General features: G+C 38.8%; 1 protein-coding gene across 1 annotated transcript; it reads right to left on the reverse strand.

The window, feature by feature from the left end:
* Positions 1-216: 216 nt before the first annotated feature.
* Positions 217-17895, reverse strand: Rcn2 (reticulocalbin 2). The gene is made up of 7 exons (XM_031344309.1): positions 17504-17895; positions 17023-17128; positions 14343-14539; positions 6309-6422; positions 2743-2839; positions 1533-1675; positions 217-1044 (listed from the first exon to the last, which is right to left on the reverse strand). Exons 1-7 carry the CDS (start codon positions 17651-17653, stop codon positions 892-894), a joined length of 960 nt encoding a protein of 319 aa, XP_031200169.1. The 5' UTR covers positions 17654-17895; the 3' UTR covers positions 217-891.
* Between the last annotated feature and the right edge of the window lie 861 nt (positions 17896-18756).

Here is an 18756-nt window from a genome sequence, read left to right on the forward strand (position 1 = left end):
AGCGTACAAGCAATTGAAAATGTCTCAGGGGCACACTCAATTATAATGTAATTCTTTTTATTTAAAAAAAAAAAAGGCAAATAAGACTATGTGCTAAGAATAATTAACAATCTCAAGAACATTCACCACCTAATAAAGTAATGAATAATGTTTAATAAAACGAAAACCATGCCAAATTTAATATTTATCTGGAAAAATTAAAAAAATAACCAAACATATAAAAAGATAGGACAGTTTATTTTTAAACAATCAAAAGTAAAGAGTTCTGGACAATGTCAATTTCCACTTACCATAATGCTATAGTTATACATTAAATATAATTACTATCTATACATATGCAAAAATATAAAGTTCTATTTCATACGACAAAACCCTTTTTAGAAACCATTTTAAAATTAAGTAGAACTTCTCAACATCTATGTGAGGTTTAAGTTCTTCTAAAGGTTCCTTTAAAGGTTTTATGTAACACTAACCTAAACACACTGTCCTTTGTCAGTTTCAAAAGTAAGTCTACTACTACAAGAACAAACACTGACAGCCTCGTCACGTGCTACTTACATACTATTGTTTAGGCTTGTCTAACGTCCTCCATGTCTTCAAGTGTGGAAACAGAGCTCAAACATTACACAACACAGCACTACATAGATGGAGTACTTAGGAAAGACTGTGTGGTCATATGGCACAATATTAATAGTTTACTCCTTTAATATGTATTGAAATAAATGACAAGTTCTTGTTTTATTTTCTTTGAAAAGGCCAAAAGTTATAATCTACATTTAGATCATCTGATGTGGTAAGACTTGAGTGTAAAATACAACATCCATATTTTATCATAAAAGTAAAGCTGGTAGCAAACTACAAAAGGCCCATTCTGCTGGACACACTCAGGAGCTAAAGCTCATCATGATAGAAATAGTCATCATGGAGCTGTCTGCCATAATCTGTGGCTTCGCTGGTAAGAAACAAGTCTTGGTTTTCCAGAATCTCTTCTTCAGAGAGCTTTTTGTCACTATTCAAATCCATCTCATCAATCAGATGAAGAGCCTTTAAAACAAAACAAACCACAAGGTGTCCAGAATCAATCTTTGTAAGGAAAATGCTCACGTTAGTGTGATTTGTCAGAACCACATAGGTATACCAGGAGCTCAGTAAGTTCCACGTTTTAAAACGATTACACATGTATTGTGTCTGTCTACAGCTTCTCTCATTATTCTTTTACTTAATCTATTGGGTTCTGCATCTGTACACACAGTCAATACAAGGTTAGCAGTGTATAATCCACTTGAAGCTCCAAAGGTATGACACAGCTGTCATCCGATGGACTGTGTCCTAAGATTAGTACATGATACAATTTTAACCTTCTTGTCCCTCACGGTGGGGGTGGGGGATAATATGAGGAGTTTCATCATTTAATTCAAAACAAAATAATGTATTCATCTTAAATAATTCCATTTCTTCTTTCTCTGGGTCCAGGTTCCAGCTTCCTTTCCTATCAGTTACACAAAGTGTGCATTGAGAATTCCGATACTTACTTCCTCTTGTGCAATGCCCTGGTTATTGGGCACGACCCATGACAACAGCTCTTGGGGATCAAGCCGGCCATCATTATCTTTGTCATAATCATTCACAAATCTGTCCTTTTCAACAAGTATCCATTCTGGGTCTTCATTTGCAGCTTAAGAAAAAAGCAAAAACAAAATACAAATATATAAGAATATCACATGAAACCAATTTCATATATCTGTAAAGGAAGTGACTTTAAAGTTTACTATAAAAGGAAATCCAAGAAACAAAACTACTTAACAGAACAGTTCTGAAATAAGGACAAATATGTAAACATTTCCAAAAGTGAGACATTAGCTAAAAGAACTCAGCATAGTTAATTAGTGCTTTCATTAATTGTTGCCACATATCTTGATTTCCAGTTTCCCTAATTTTTAAGTGGTAATATTTATTTTTAATTAAAAAAAATTTTTTTTGACACAGGGTCAGACTTCAGACTAGTCTCAAATTCCCTATGTAGCTGAAGACAACTCTGAAGTTCTGACTCTCCTGCCTCCATAAACTACGTTCTAGGATTACAGTATGTGCCACCATGTCTGGTTTGTGTAGTTCTAAGGCTAAAAGCCAGGGTCTCCAGTACGCTGGGCAGCATTTTGAAAACAGATACATGCCCAGTCCAGGGTAACACCATGTGACTGTTTTACATGTCCCTGTACTGCAATGCCTTACTTATGTTTCATTTGCAATAATAAACCAGGAAATAACTTTAAAACTGTATTTTTAAAAAATTGTAAGCAACAACTGTGGTAAAGGACAATAGCTTAGAGAAAGGGTATTCTCTTTACAGTCAAACTTACTTCATCTAGCCTATACTACTAAAATATATATATATATATGTATGTATGTATATATATACATGTATACACTAATATAGTATACATAATTATTTTATGTCCCTTCTCAAGACCTATATGCAAAGGTATAGGAGTATGTTTATAAAAACAACCTTCCTTCCTCTTTGAATTGACAATGGCATTACATTTGAATTGACAATGGCATTGTATTTGTTAGAAAAGGAAGGAAGATGTTTGAAACTGCACATGGAATAAAAACAAGCAAGGCAGGGTGTCAGATAATTTGTGATGCTGAGCCGGCTCCTCTTGTTATACAGTACTCAATAAACTCTGTTCTTCCCTTAATCCCAACCCACTCTTTCTCTATCACCCTCAGGCTACTTACTTGGATCCCGCCTGTAATCGCCAAGAAATTCTTCCAAACTAACAAACCCGTCGCCATTTTTGTCATGTTCTTCCAAAGCCTCTTGAATGACGAACTCCTATTGCACGTTCATTCAAAGAAAAGATACTTGTCACAAACACTGTAATCTTATCTTGACAGATCCCATTGCAGAAATTTCTCATAAATAATTATTCTGGTTGCTCATACTTACAAGAAACAATTTCTAAATTCCAGGACTCAGAAGTAAGAATAAACCCCAAGTACTGAGTGATTTTAAATGTTACATCTTTATTCTTTCGTGTTGTGAAGAATACTGTGTCACTCCCATAAGCACCCTCAGCACTGAGCATAGTCTCCTGTCTTCTGTACTGTCTCTTCCCTCTCAAGAATGCCATCTCTGAAAGTCTCACAGGGTCTCTTGCTAGACAAAGAACTACAGGAAACTAATGACTGCTCTTCAGGGATGAGCACCCTAACTGAGTGAGTATTCAATACAAAGTGGTCATCCCTGAGACTGTGCGTGCACGCACACACACACACCAAAAATGCACTCAGCAGGGTGTACCTATATACTTATGCATACATATACATATGTGACAATTACTCATCAAAGACAGATGCTTTCCATTTGAGTGATGGGGAGCACGGAAGGAGCTGGAGGGAGGGAGGGAGGGAGGGAAGAAAGGGAAGAGGAGGGCATCAGATCTCATCACGGATGGTTGTGAGCCACCATGTGGTTGCTGGGATCCGAACGCAGGACCTTCGGAAGAGCAGTTAGTGCTCTTATCCGTTGAGCCATCCCACCAGCCCCAAAAATATTTTTATTAAATATGTATATAAGAAAAAGAATGCCACTTCTGACTAGCCCCCCTTTTATTTCTATTAGCTCTGCAATCCAGTAGGGGCTTTCAAAGAACATGACCTTGGCACACAGGGTGAAAACAACAGCTCTTGATTTCCAAACTCAGTCTCTCTACTACTTCTAAGCCTATATTCATTCTCCAGTCTAAATCTGTCCCTCACTTACTCCAAGCTCTCACTGAGCAACCAATCCTCCATCTGTCTTACTGTACAGCGTTTCTCTCTTTCAGCTCTCACTTCTCAGCTCCTGCCCTTCGCCCAAGTCCCTGATGTGCTTCTTCTTGGATCCATCTCCTGTATTTTCTGTGATGAGCTCATCCCCAGAGCTTTGCTTTACTTTTAATTACTGCCCTGTCTAGTCTCTCATGTCTTCACTACCTGTTGCTCCTTAAGCCTCTCAATCCAAACTTTAGAATTTGAACTGTAATGAAAGTAAATAGAGACTCAAATCTCCAGTCTAGACAAATTCAAGGACTTTACTTAAACTGTATGAAGCAACATTGAAACACACATATTGTTCTTTCAAAAATCCAGTTGTATAAACTTTGCATGTAGAAGAGGTTAGGTAGGGATCCAAGGATTAGTTTTAGAGAAAACATATGAGAATCTCATAAAGCTAATATTCTGGGTGGTGGGTCTATATACACTTCTTCTAAGATAGTGCTACAGGTTATTTATAAACCTTATTTTTTAAAAAAAATTATAAATCATATTTTTAAAGAAGGGAGTTTGAAATCCAACAAAATTTAAGAATTACTGATCAAGGGCTGGAGAGATGGCTCAGTGGTTAAGAGCACTGACTGCTCTTCCAGAGGTCCTGAGTTCAATTCCCAGCAACTACATGGTGGCTCACAACCATCTGTAATGAAACCCGATGCCCTCTTCTGGTGCATCTGAAGATAGCTACAGTGTACTTATATACATAAAATAAATAAATCTTTAAAAAAAAAATCACTGATCAAAATGATAATTCCCAAATTCAAGCAATATGCTTGGGAAAACAACAGATTTATTTTAATAATGTTGCCATACTTTAAAAGAATTTTTAGAACTACATGAATGAAAATATTTCAAAGCTAGGCCATGGTAGAGCAGGCGTACAATCACAGCAACTTGGGAGTCTGAGGCAGGGGGATTGAAAGCTCAAGGTCTGTCTATACTACACAATGAGTTCAAGGCTGGATTACCAATTTATAAGGACCAGCTAAGTAACATATGCAAAAGCCTATGTTCAATTCCCAGTACCACAAACATATAACAGAACAAACCTTTCAGACTAAATTCTAACTTGAATCCACAATAAAAATCACTTAACTGATCCTATATACCTGCCCTTTCCTAGAACCAACATACCCTTAAGAGGGGGAGAAGGCTGTGCAAAACCAAGCGAGGTAAGTAAAAAGGAGTCAGTGAAGCTGCTCTCAGTGAGACTCCACACTGAGATCACATGTCTCATGTGCTGCCATTAGCTCCACCACAGTTTAGACAGCACCATCAAGGAGGGCTCCATCTGCTGCATCCCACTGTGTCAAAGGTAGGGCTTTTGTCACTTTTACACCAGCTGAAAACTTCAGGGTCTTCAACCTCTCTTAATACTTATAAACCAACATTCTTGACATTGCTATTACAAGGTCTTCAAAGCATTGATGAAATCTATTTCATCTCCCTGCCAGGCTCCTATTACATAATGCCTGTTATTTAATTGCTCTCTCCATTTCCAGTCAACTGTTCCTTGTTCTCTAAAAAGTCAAGGTCCAGTATCCTCTGCCTGCTTTTCTAGAACTCAATTAGCTTGGTCCGGCTTAGCTTTGGCATTTAAATTACACCTAGCATTGATCTTAAACTAGGTCATGTTCTTTGTGCCAAGTGAGAAATTAGAAACTTCACAATGACAAGCAAAGTGGCACTAATAGCACAGCCTTGCCACTGAGCTATGGAGAAAGATGTGCCTGTTTGTTATTCAAGAGAGCAGATTCTAGTCATTACCTACTCAACAAAAAGCTACACCTCCCTCAATAAAATGCTCAAGAAAGAAACCACATAGCTGGAGGTTTATGCCATACAGCAGACCTCAGTATGCATGTATTGTCATTAAAGTTTTCTTATTATGTGATGGGAAATAAGTCTTCTCAAGAAGTGTTAGAATAATTAAACTAGAACCCAACCATTCAGGGTCAAAGAGCTGATCCATCACTTTTTTGTGGTGCTGGAGTCTGAAGCCTTGTGCAAGCTACTGAATGGCATTCCCAGGCCAGTTGTTCTTTAGGTTCTCAGGTGATGAGAGGACTTACTATGTGTAACATTGCAAAAGTACAGCAGCACCACTCCCACCCTATGAAAACCAATCAAAATGCAATCCATTCTTTCAGACCAAAAGTTCTTGTAAGTGTAAAGCACATGAGAGCTTGGATGACACAGCATCAAACACCTAGAACAAAATCTGTCTGAAAACTACAAAAGACTGAAAGGCCTTGATGGTTCTGACAGAGGAGGCAGCCACAGAAAGACTGCTGCATGGACACACAGATGAAAAGCAACGTCCTTTCTTCCTTCCTCCCCCCATCTGGCCATCACCAGAAGCCTCTCTTAAGAGTATTGGAACATTTTGAGTCTGTTAAGTCTACACATTCTGCTGTTTTACAACTCATTTTAACAACTTGGCATAGCTTTTAGTCATTCAATATTCTGCTAAGCTTGTTCCTTACCATCATATAATCAACTTCTTCAGGGTGTTCAAATGCAATGAACTCTTCAAGACTCAGACCAGGACCAGAATCCTGGTTAGCTTTTTCAAATCGCTTCTTATCCTTTAGATGAAGCTTAAAAAAAAAAAAAAAAGAAAGAACGAACAAATTTAAGGATCTCAGTACCAAGTCAGCATTAAAAAATACTTTGATAAATACATATGACATGAGATTTAATGTACATTTTTATACATTATCGTATTTATCTTTACAATAGCCTTCTGAAAGTAGGAGGAGCTAATCACAAACATCCATACAAGGTAACATAGAGACAAAGGCACCACAGTCAGATAGATCCTGACCTTGGTTCTAGCAAGACACTAACTGTGCATGGAAGGTAACTGCTCAACCTCTTTGGCTGCTTCTATAAATTAGAAAAAAAAAAATCTCTAAGAAGCTTGTATGACAGCTGTTACCATGAAACCCAAATAGTAGCCCTGAAGTGTACTGAATAGAGTATAAGCGTTAGGCAGGGGCGGTGGCACACACCAGTGATCTTAGCTCTCCAGACACTGAGACCAGTCTGTGCTAAAAAGCCAGGTCCCATCTCAAAACAAATAAACAAACCAACCAACCCTAAACCAATAAAGTCCTAGACTGTTAACAGAATAACTGAGATAATGTGGTTTAATAAAAGCCATAGATATTTAATTAAGCCCAGCAATTCTGGAATGCTTCCAAAACAATAAACATAAGACTATCACTTACATCTTGGCAGAGTTTTAAAAATTTTGTCCTCTAAATGATTTTTCAAAAATATGTTAACATCATTTAGGAGGCTGAGGCACGTGGATCTCTACGGATTCAATGCCAGCCCGAGATCCAGGCTAGCAGGGCTACATATGATTAAGACCCTGTTTCAAACTTCAGAATCGTAAGAGCAACAGGAGAGAGAAACAGCAAAGAGCAGTCTGCAGGAACCTTCTAGAAGCCAGCTCCCAGAGATCAAATTCTTCCTCCTCTGTGTGCTGAAGGCTTGATTTACAGTGTTAATTACTGGGTGACTGGAAAACTAGTCAGTACCTCAGGAGGTTCTGGCTGAATCTGTGGGTTAATCCCCGTACCACAATGTGACGGCACTGCTGAGGGGTCCGACTGAGAGGGGGGATCTCAGCGGAGGAAGTACATCACTAAGGACACATTCTGAAATGGACACTTTGTCCTCAGTCCTATCTGCTTTCCTGCTGGCCAGGATGCTCTGCCTCAGCAAACACTAAAAGCATTGGAATCATCTAGCCATGGACTGTAACTTCTCAAACTACAAACCTGAATAAAACTTTTCCTACTTTAGTACTGTTTATCTTAGGTATCTGGTCACAATCGCAACATCAAACCTACTTAAAACAATAAAAAATAAAAAATAACTGTAAAAAAAAAAGACCCTGTTTCAAAAGCAAGCAAACAAACAAAAACATGAACACACACAAAAATATGTTAACATGTTTCAGCAAAATGGTCTCTTATTTTGAGAAACTCATCTTACTGCTGATACCGTATGTGGAGGCTCTTCATTCTGCTAATTATTTGTCCTGGAAGTTAAATAAACATTTTTTGTTTTCCTTTTAAAAGTGTATTCAAGTATAGAAACTATTCAGCTTAAGGGTACTTTAGGATGATTCTGTGATCACCAGCTTTGAATGCTGCTAACTAACCCACACACTTTTAATTTTTAATATTCTGGGAATAGCCTTCTGTGCTAAAGAGCTTGCATATAGTAAACTTTATCTTTTAAAATGTAATTACAAATGATTTTTTAGCCATTTTTAACATATGTGTTCTACCATTGTTAATTTTTTTCAAAATAGCTTAGTCAGCAGTCATTTATTTCAACAGTAGGTATTTTACTGACACCCAGTGGAGAGGTTCATGCCTCCCCTAAAGGATTTGGTTTTCAAACATCTAGACTCTACAAGCCAGCCATATTCTCTCAACTATAACAGTTTAAAACCCTGATTCTGATAGCTGCATTTATGTTTCATAACTTTAAATATTTTAGATCAAGTAATTTTATTTGACAGTCAGGTTTAACATTGGGAGAAATAAACAAGAATTTGAGGTCCTGTGTAGAACCAACCAAGTCTTTTGAATAAGTCACTGTTTAAAACACTATTTGTTTAGATTTCCTTATGAAAGAACCCTTCGATTTGGGGGAAAAAAAAAGTTTAGCAGAGTGAGCTAACTTTGGCCAAATTTGCCTATGGAAAGAAAAGCTCTCTCAACAAGCAGAAAGGAGTAAGGAAGGAGAAAGCACAGGAAGGAGAAAAAAGGCCTAGAGTTTGGGGGAGGGTCGTATTTCACCGCCATTTGGTTGCAATTAAATAACAGTGCATACTGCTGGGCATGGCGCCACACACTTGCATTCCCAGCATTGGGGAAGCTGAGGCAGGAGGATCACAAGTTTGAGGATAGCCAGGGCTACATTTTAAGATTATGTCTCTTGAGGCTGTAGAGATGGCTCAGGGGTTAAGAGCACTGGCTGCTCTAGAGAACCAAGGTTTGATTCCCAGCATAGTAGGACAGCTCACAACCTTCTGTAACTCCAGTTCCAGGGAATCCTATGCCCTCTTCTAACTTCTGAGGACACCAGGCATGCACACGGCACACAGACACACGCACAAGCAAAACACTCATACCCATAAAAAAGAGTTAAAAAATCCTTAAATCTATCAAAAAAGTGACTCATATTAAATGAGTCAATATATATATTTTGAATTGTAAATTAAAAAAAAAAACAATAGTGAAAGTTTCACAAATTCAACCTTCTCATTTTATTTTTATAAATTTTTTTCTTTTCTTTCTTCTTCGTCTTTTTTTTTTTGTTTTTGTTTTATGAGACAGGGTTTCTCAGTGTAGCCCTGGCTGTCCTGGAACTCACTCTGTAGACCAGGCTGGCCTCGATTTGTAAATTTCTTATAGTCTACTAGAGCAGTGATTCTCAACCTGGGGGCAGAGACACCTTTGGGTCTCAATGACCCTTTCATAGGAGTCTCATATCAGATATTTATATTATAGTTCTTAACAGTAGCAAAATTACAGCTAGGAAGTAGCAACAAAATAATTTTATGGTTGGGGTCACTATAATATGAGGAACTATATTAAAGGGTCACAGCATTAGGAAGGTTGAGAACCACTGTACTTGAAGGCAAAATACAGTAATAAGAAAACCATATTATAATCATTTTTTTATACAGAAATTTATAAAGAACAAAACTGCAATTTTTGGGGGGGTAAACAAATGTTATTTTACATGAGAAAATATATAATTTATGATCCTAAGATAAAATTCTAGGTCTTAACAATAAGCATGCAATGATTATCTTATATAAATAAATGTTGCTTATATATATATTTAGTAGTTGAAAGTTAAAATTCTGAACTTTGCCAGGTACTTCCCAATCTCCAATCACTCTGCTTAAATTACTAACTTATGTTCTTCATACTACTCAGAAGAACTTTTTCAGCAAAGTATTTCACAAGTGAAGAGGTGATTACTGTAAGTTGCCTATATTCTTTATATGGCAACTCATCAAAAATAAGAGGCACAATCTGATTTTAGTTTTCTACTAGATTTCAATAGAGAACTTTATTTTGCACAGATAACTGCTTTTTATGGCTACTTTATTCTTGTCTGATTTCCAGTTTGTAACTCGTTCCTCATCCTTTATAGTTTATTTGTTGAGGTAGGTTCTCACTGTGTAGCCTTGGCTGTCTAGAACTCACATACCATCATACCCAGGCTCTTTATATTTTGGAGAATGCACATTTTCTCTGGGTTTGTCTTTATATTCTATACTAATTTTTGAAAGTTACAAGTCATCAAATTCTTTAAAAAAATATGACTAGAACAGCAAAAAGATAGTGATAGTCCTAGTCAAATAATAGCCAATAGGGTTCCTATTGGTAAGTGTTTGCTTTGGGGGTATCATTTCCAGTTGGACACTTATGATTCATTTAATGAATTCTTTAAAAAATTTGTACTTATTAACATATATTTATGTCTATGTATGTGTGTGTGCTTACATGAGTTTATGTGTAGTGCATTAGGGCTGGAGCCCTCAGAGGCCAGAATAGGACACCCCAATCCCTTGGAACTGGAGTGACAAAGCTTTGTGGATGCTGGGAACCCACGCCAGGTCCTCTGAAAAAGCAGCAAACATTCTTAACTTCTAAGGCATTTCTCCAGCCCCCTAGCTCATTCTCAAAAGACAGTCTTAGAGCAGCATGTACTGAGCACTTGAGGAGAACAGCACTGGAACAAGACATCTTTATAAAGGACTATTTTTATTTTCCATAAATGTGTAATATATTCTCCAAAACAAAGACTAATGTCAACACCATCACATCTTATACAAAATTCCTTCCCAAGAACACTGAAACACATATACCTTCTGAGTGTGTTCAAGTATGCAGGTGCTTGTGCACACAGACATATACTTTTTGGTGGAAAAGCTCCAGAACTCTAATGGTGCTGAGGAGAACACACACTCATAGATCTCATGAGCATCTGTCTTCTCCTGAGTACCATCCAGCACTGAATACTGAGCTACAGTCCAGTCCTTTTAGGCTGCTGGAAAATAAAAATTCAAATAAGGAAAAGGGAAGCAAAAAGTTTACCTTCTTCCTACAAATTAAATCCTAACTAATTTAAAGCTGATGAAGTAAACAAATGCCTACACACTTTTATTAAATATAAACTTCTGTGAAGTGTACATGTTCCTTCTGTTTGTGAGACAGTCTTTTTATTACGTTAGATTAAAAACAAACCATGTCTATGGGTGTTTTGTTTGCATGTATGTCAGTGTACTAAATACATGCCTGATGTTTCCAGAGGCCAGAAAAGGACATCAAAGCCCTGATACTGTAGTCTTAGAAGGCTATAAGCCACCACATGTGTGCTGGGAATTGAACCTGTGTACTCTGAAAGAGTAGCCTTAAGAGTTAGTCTTAATAACTAACCCACCTCTTAATTCTCTATTTCATTTTAAAAAACATTATTATTTATGTATTTGGGAGGTGGCATCAAAGCACATGTTTGGAGGTCAACTGTGACAGTTAGTTCTCTTCATCTGCCATGTGGGTCCTGGAGATTAGACTCAGGTCCTAAGTCTTGGCAGCAAGCATCATTACCCACTGAGTCATCTCACTGGCCCAAGATAGTAATGCCTCAAACTTGAGATGGTTTGCTTCCATCTCCTAAGTACTGCTTCTTTTACAATATTCTTTCACCTAGAAATGAAGTAGTCAGCAGTTGGAATAACTGCTACCGTATATTGTTTCCCTACACTATTGTTATCCTCAGGGGGATTATACCACTTTTAGAGATGAGGAAACTGAGCCAAGGGAGCAACTGTTAAGTGGTAGGGCTGGGTGTGAAGCCAGGAAGATTGGCTTGTAGGCTAGAAACCTTAACCTGTACACGAGTGACATATGGACAGGTTTAGAGTAACTATAGGCCAGGAGTGCTGGTGCATTCCTTAATCCTAGCACTCAAAGGCAGAGAGAGGTGGATCTCTGTGAGTTTGAGGAACAGTGGTTTACATAGGGAGTTGTGGGACAGCCAAAGCTACAAAATAAGACTGTCTCAAAAAACCAAACAAGTAGCTGGGCAGTGGTGGCACACACCTTTAATCCCATCACCCGAGAGGCAGAGGCAGGTGGATTTCTGAGTTCAAGGCCAGCCTGGTCTACAGAGTGAGTTCCAGGACAGCCAGGGCTATACAGAGAAACCCTGTCTCAAAAAACCAAAAACAAAATAAAAACAAAAACAAACAAAAAATTTCCCCCAAACAAACAAACAAGTACCAAATCATTAGCAGACAAACACAAAGCTGGAATTAATAATAGCTTATATATAGTTCACCTAGCCAGTGCAATTCTAAAATAAATACTGTATATAATGATAAATGATGACCATTATAAAAATTAATAGGTACATATGCAAATGAAGCAGAAAGGCTCAAATGATTTCCAAGTACCTCAACAAGTTCTGGGACATATCATTTACCACAAGGTATTTGTTTATTTTTATTCTTTTTTACATAAAAAAATCATTTAAAATGTTTTTGAAATATTAATTTTGAGCATATAGTCATTTACATTGATATACTTTTGGTTTACCAGACTTCCTAGAGGTCTTGAAAAGTTCTTCATGAAAACTCAATAAAAATAACTCTTCTTACCTGGCAGTGGCGGTGCACACATTTAGTCTCAGCACTTGGGAGGCAGAAGCAGGTGGATCTCTGAGTTTGAGGCCAGCCTGATCTATTGAGTCAGTTCTAGGACAGCTAGGACTACACAGAAAAAGTCTGTCCTGAAAACAAAAACAAAAAAGTTCTTCTCATTTCTGTTTAAGCTGCGTATTTGCTTAAACAAGACTAAAACTCAACACTCAACAGACTGTATGGTGGATCTTTAGAAATGAGTCATTATAAATAATGCAGCACTATGGAAAACTACACTGCAGTACCTTCAAAAAACTAAAAACAGAGGCAATCCAATAATCTCATTTCTGGGAATGTAGCCAAGATAATCAAAAGCAAAATCTGAAGAGAAAAAAGCCAGGGCATGAAGTTGGGAAGAGGTAAAAGATAGGTAGACAGTTGAAACACACTATGTAAGTGTATGAAAATTTCAAAGAATAATAAAAAAGAAAGAATCCAAGAAGATATACAAAATATGGCCAAGAGACACACGCCCCCACCTACCCACCCACTAGACTATCTGGTCTTTTTGTTTTTTGGTTTATTTTGTTGTTGTTGTTGTTTTCTACGCAAGCATTCTCTGTATAGTCCTGGCTGTCCTAAAACTCAGAGATCTGCCTGCCTCTGCCTCCTAAGTGCTGGGATTAAAGGCGTGTGCCACCACTGCCTGGCAGATATCTGGTCTTTTTAGAATATGTCCTTTCTGGACAGAGAATTTTGACATATGCTAAAACATGGATAAACTTTGAGGATATTATGTTAAGTGAAATAAAGTAGTCATAAAAAAGACAAACATGAGTTCCTTACATGAAGTACCTGGAATAGGCGGATTTATAGATGATGTAATGGTAGGAGTAGAAACAGGCAGTTATTGTTTAATGGGTACAATGAGTACAGAATCCAGCTTTGCAAAATAAAGAGTTTGATCAACTGGTTGAACAAGATGAACATAGCACTATTGAAAACTCTTTCAAATGGTTCAAGTGGGCCGGGAAATACCTCATAGTAGAGTGCTTGTCTACTATGCACAAAGCCCTGGGTTCAATCGCCAATACAATTAAAAAAAATGTAAAATGGTAAATGTGAGAGGTGATGGCTCAGGGGGTAAAGGGCCTACTCACACATGTGAGGACCTGGTACCCATGTAAAGTAGGACATACTCTGTGATCAAAGCATTCTTTACTGCATAGTGCAACTTGAGAAGCTCAAGAGCCAGCTACCATGGAATATGCAGTGAACAAGAGACTCTGTCTCAAACATGGTGCAAGACTGATACCCAAGGATGTTCTCTGACCTCCACAAGTGCCCAAATAGGAATATACAATAAATAATGAAAAATGTTATAGTTACTTTGCTACAATTAAATTTTTATTTCATTTTTTAAAGGATGGAATTATTCCTCCCAAAATGTAAATATGACATTAAGCTGATTGTTAAATTATTTTAAAGATTAAATGTTGTATACACACACACACACATATACACGTATATATACATTATATATATACATATATATACACGTATATATATATTAGTATCACCAAAATGCACTTAAGGAATAAGTCTGGAAATGTGGACAAATCAGTGAGAAGGGAAACAGATGCAGGGATAACTTATGTCTAGAGTTAAGAGTCCTATGGCTGGCTAAAAGGAGACCATCGTGACCTCCGCTGGAGTGGATCTGGTGACTGCCCATTGACAAAGCAACAGTCTAGGGGCTCAGGCCTGCCTGTGCTTCCTCAAACAGGAGGATAAAGAGAGGATAAAGTGCTCAAAAGGAGCAGCATGGACTCACCTGCCTAAAAGACTCCTCTTCTGTGTCATCCAGAGCAGTGTTCTCATCAAAGTCAATCACACGGTCATACATCTGGATGTTGTACTCATCCCATGTCACAGTACCGTCGCTGTTCTTATCATATTCGACAAACTGTTGTTTGGCTTCCTGCATAGCGTAATGCTTAAAAGACATCTGAATCCACTGACTGAGTTCATCTACGAGAATTTCCCAGAGCACAAAAATGTTCACAAGAATTCCAATCTGAGTGAATATTTCTAACTGATTTTTTGAAAAAGTAACTTCAGTGTTTGAAAAACCTGAAAACTCGCCGAATAGTATTGATAAAATAAGGAGGTGGGGAGAGCTTGCAGAGTCCAAGGATGTTGAAATTATCATGTCTCTAAGGAGTATAAATATTTGAATGGCTATTTATCTTACAATGCTTTAGAAAAATTTTTATTATTTATAAAAGGTTTACATTTTTTCTTAGATCACTTGGCTATACTACCCATGCGTTTAAGTTTTTCTTTAATTTATGTGTGTACATATGTATTTTATACACACAGTGTGTGATTTATTTATTTATTTAAGACAAGGTCTTGCTATGTACCTGGATTGGCCTAGAACTTACTACATAGACTAGACTGGCCTCAAACTCAGAATCCTCCAGCCTCTGCCTTCCAAGAGTTGGGATTGATTACAGATAGGTCCACCACACCTTAATCAAGATGTGTTAGTAGGCATGGTTTGAATTGTGAACAGTAGTCAAGTCCCTGAAGGTGAAGAAATGCAGTTCTGTTATAGTTCCTTGAAGTATCATTGCATGTGGAAGAAATTTCAACAAAGTAGTAATGATAATTTCTGCCTTTCTTGTATAACTGCCTGGATTATCTTGGTATCTGAAGGTGTGGAGAACAAGTTCAAAAATTTCAAATGCCCCTTTTCAGATTCATGATTTCTTCACCAAGGCAATTATTACAGTGCATTATAGAAGAGAGGTGAGGAGGTTACAACAAATATTTGCAAGATGAGCATGAGTATACAGCACTTGGTTTAAAGGTAATGTACCGCTAGTGTTAACGACTGCTGCCTCTCTGCTGGCTTGTACATGGCTCAGGTACATGCACAGATGATCTCTACCCCCCACTCCAAAACCCTAATATTTATTATGTAACCGTCCATTGACCCAACTTAAAATCACCATTATTTCAGTTAATAAAACTGAGGTTCAGAAAGGCCCAAGGTTTCATAGCTATGAGTCTATAGATCCTCACCTGCTTTTGGCTTCAGAGCTTTAACAATGGTGTTTTGTTACCACTTAAGAACTTTTACTATTTTTAAAGTTGTGGGTCTCTCCCTATTGCCCAAGCTGGCCTTCACTCTTTGGTTTAAGTGTGCCTCAGGGCCTTTGGGCCCAGCTTTAGACTACCAGCCCTGGCCCTCAAAACTCAAATCAGTAACGTTCTCTTAAGGGTCCTCCAGAGACTTGTGTTTCCTTAAGCACCATGAATCTTTCTTCCTCTTAAAGGATTTAGTGGAGCACAGTAGAAAACAGAAAGTATCAGGGACCAGAAGCACAGGCTCATATTGCAGCTTGGCCCTAAATGATAGTTTACCTTTTAAGCTCTTTACCTAAAAAATGAAGATCACACTGTTTAAGCACATCTAGATCCCAACAAGTACGAAAGTCTTCTGGATAAACTCCATTTGTAAAAAAGACAGACCAATATCCTTCTATAGGTTTCATCATGGTTTAACAAGAACAAACGTTGAGGGCACCAATGTGACTATGTATTGTCAGCATACACTGTATTTCCCTCTTCCTTAACTTCATTATCTGGATGCTGAACAACATTTAAAGGAGAGATACGGCAAGCAGCTTGTTGTCACAAAGACAAATTTCTGAACCTTCAAAAGATCAACCTGAAATACCTGATAGTATAGATAGAATATTGAAAGATTCAAGACTTGCTTGAATCAAACAGGGAGGAGGAAATTGCTAGCAATTTATTTAGGACATTCTTTTACACTGTACATTCCATTTCTGCCTAAGAACATACCTAAGAGCACTCTTTTCTTGTTTGTTTTGGATGAAGAACATTAAAAATTGAATTAAGACTAAGAGTTGAATTCCACTCCTGGGTTTGTCATTTATTTGAAAATAAGATTTTCCCTCCTGTATGTGACTTTCTTCATCTCTATGAAGAGATGGATAAGCTGGTTTTAAGCCCCCATCAGCACCAACTCTTTTTTAATGTTTTGATATAATTCACATTTGATAGGATGTTTTCTATTTGCTCATCATTATAATAACCTAATAAATGCAGATTCTTAAAATTCTGCGTACCGAAGGAGCACTGTATCATTTGACGTGCTGAGAAGGGTTTGGGCAAATGTCTCTAAAATGAACCATATTATGGACATTGAGAAAAGTGATGTGAGGAAGAGAATGTCTCAAGGTATGACTGGCAAACTTATCCTCTTATGGCCAGTAATGTTTACATACCATTGGAGGAAAGCACTGGTTCTCCTCGAAGCCCACCTTCTAGGCATAAGACCTATTTTCCATATCACAGTATTTTTAGCTTGTTAGAACACCAGCAATCTACTAGAACTCAACAGACAACAGTTTTAAAATGTACACTAATCTCCTACAAAGGGCTTTCTCCATTGTTGGTGGTGCAAGACAAGTCCTTACTTTCAGTGAGAAAACCATCAGAGTCCGAGTCAATTTTCTTTATGATCGACTGCAATCGTCTTTGCTGCTCTTCGTGGCCAAGTTTAACATATTCATCGACGTCTTCCTTTGGGGAGGGAAACCACACACAGGAGAATCAAGCATTACAATCAGTAGGGGTGTAATGGTGGAGGGAAACAGAGCTACCACATGCTTCATTAGCCCCAGTGGTTTCAGAATGACCCACACTTCTCTTCAATACGCCTCGACTACTACTCTAAGTGATCCTATCCCTGGATCCAGGAATAGAAAGAATCTAACTAATTCTTGGACTGCAACAGTGCCACCACCAGCTTTACAGGCCTCAGGGTCTCCTAGAGCGCAAGCTGAGCCCCGCCCGGACCCCATTGTCAGGCCGCTCTTTCTAAGGCCTCTCCCGATCGTCCCGCTTTGTCACCGGACAAAGCCCGTGGCGATGCGTAACCCAACCTGGCATCCTCACCTGGACACCCAGCAGCGCTTCGCGGTCGTAGTCTGCCCGGTGCTCGCCCTGCGGATAATGCAGCTCCTCCGCCTTGCTGGCGCCGGCCACCGCGGCGTACAGCAGCGGCAGCAGCAGCCCCAGCGCCGCGGGCCTTGGGCCCAGCCGCATCGCTCCCGCCCGGCGAGGACGCGGAGAGCCGCGAGGAGGGAGACAGGCGGAGCCCGGGCTTGGCAGCCTTGCTTCACCGGCGGCCACAGAGGGGCGGCGCTGCTTGTGGGGGGCGGGGGGGGGGGCGTCAGCGGAGGCGGCTGGGGCTCCACAAACCCAGCCTGAAGTCTGAGACTACTGCGACGTTGAAGCCCGCCAGGCCCTGCCTTATATGGCCGCGGGGGCGGAGGCGGGTCCAGAGCGTTATACCCGTTGCTGATTGGGGCGTGCTGCCCTGGGGGCGGGACCTTGCAATTGCCTCCTACTAGAATCCGCCCGCAAGCCAGACGCTGGGGCCCTGAGACGCCTGCGGGCCCCTTTACCTTTGCCGCCATACCTTTGGGAATAGAACCCCAATTCACCAGCACTTTGCCTTTTCCTTTCAGTCTGATTCCTGGCGGGAAGTTCCTTGGCCATTCCATCTGTCTGGGCTTCCATCAGTGGGGGAGAGCCTGGATTTTGGAGCAAAACAATACAGTATTGTATCTCAAAAAAAAAACAAAAAAAAACAAAAAAACAAAAACAAAAACTTTGCATGAGAAACAGACCAGCAGTATCCATTTCCCAGGTTTCAGTGGGCCTTGGTTAATTTCCCCACAGCAGGAAGTACAGTATCAGGAACTGCAGCCAGATGTTTGCATCTGATGTTCAATTTATATGACCTGGTTAAGTTATTTGGGCCCTTAAGAACCTTTTTTATAAAACAGGCATCGTTTTTTTCTTTTTTTCTTTTTTTAAGGAGACATTTAAATAGTTGCGAAGCGTGAATTAAATAATGTAATGTCTTTAGAATAGTTACTAATACATACTGTGAAGTGTCTGATAAATGTCTGTTTTCATCCATGGGGGAAGAAAAACAAAGGATAGTTGTACAGAAAAATAGAAAAGGCTTTTTTTTTTTGAGGGAGGGGTTGTCTTTCACATCTCACAGCCATTGGATTGGGAGCAGGAATCCTTTTTCAAACTGAAAACTGTGTGGGTATGAATTACAGAAATTTCTTGGGCCAGACTAGAATCTAATGTTTGGCCAGAAACCATCATTCAAAGGTTTTTAAAGCAAAGAT

Source organism: Mastomys coucha, unplaced genomic scaffold, assembly GCF_008632895.1.
Source record: "Mastomys coucha isolate ucsf_1 unplaced genomic scaffold, UCSF_Mcou_1 pScaffold23, whole genome shotgun sequence".
Taxonomy (NCBI): Eukaryota; Metazoa; Chordata; class Mammalia; order Rodentia; family Muridae; genus Mastomys; species Mastomys coucha.

Excerpts from the sequence above, each read along its gene's own strand:
- Rcn2 (XM_031344309.1), bottom strand. The coding sequence starts at position 17,653 with ATGCGGCTGGGCCCAAGGCCCGCGGCGCTGGGGCTGCTGCTGCCGCTG. Across the intron at positions 17,129-17,503 it reads AAGCGCTGCTGGGTGTCCAG|GAAGACGTCGATGAATATGT; the intron begins GTGAGGATGCCA and ends CCCTCCCCAAAG. Across the intron at positions 6,423-14,342 it reads AAGAGGAGTCTTTTAGGCAG|CTTCATCTAAAGGATAAGAA; the intron begins GTGAGTCCATGC and ends TTTTTTTTTAAG.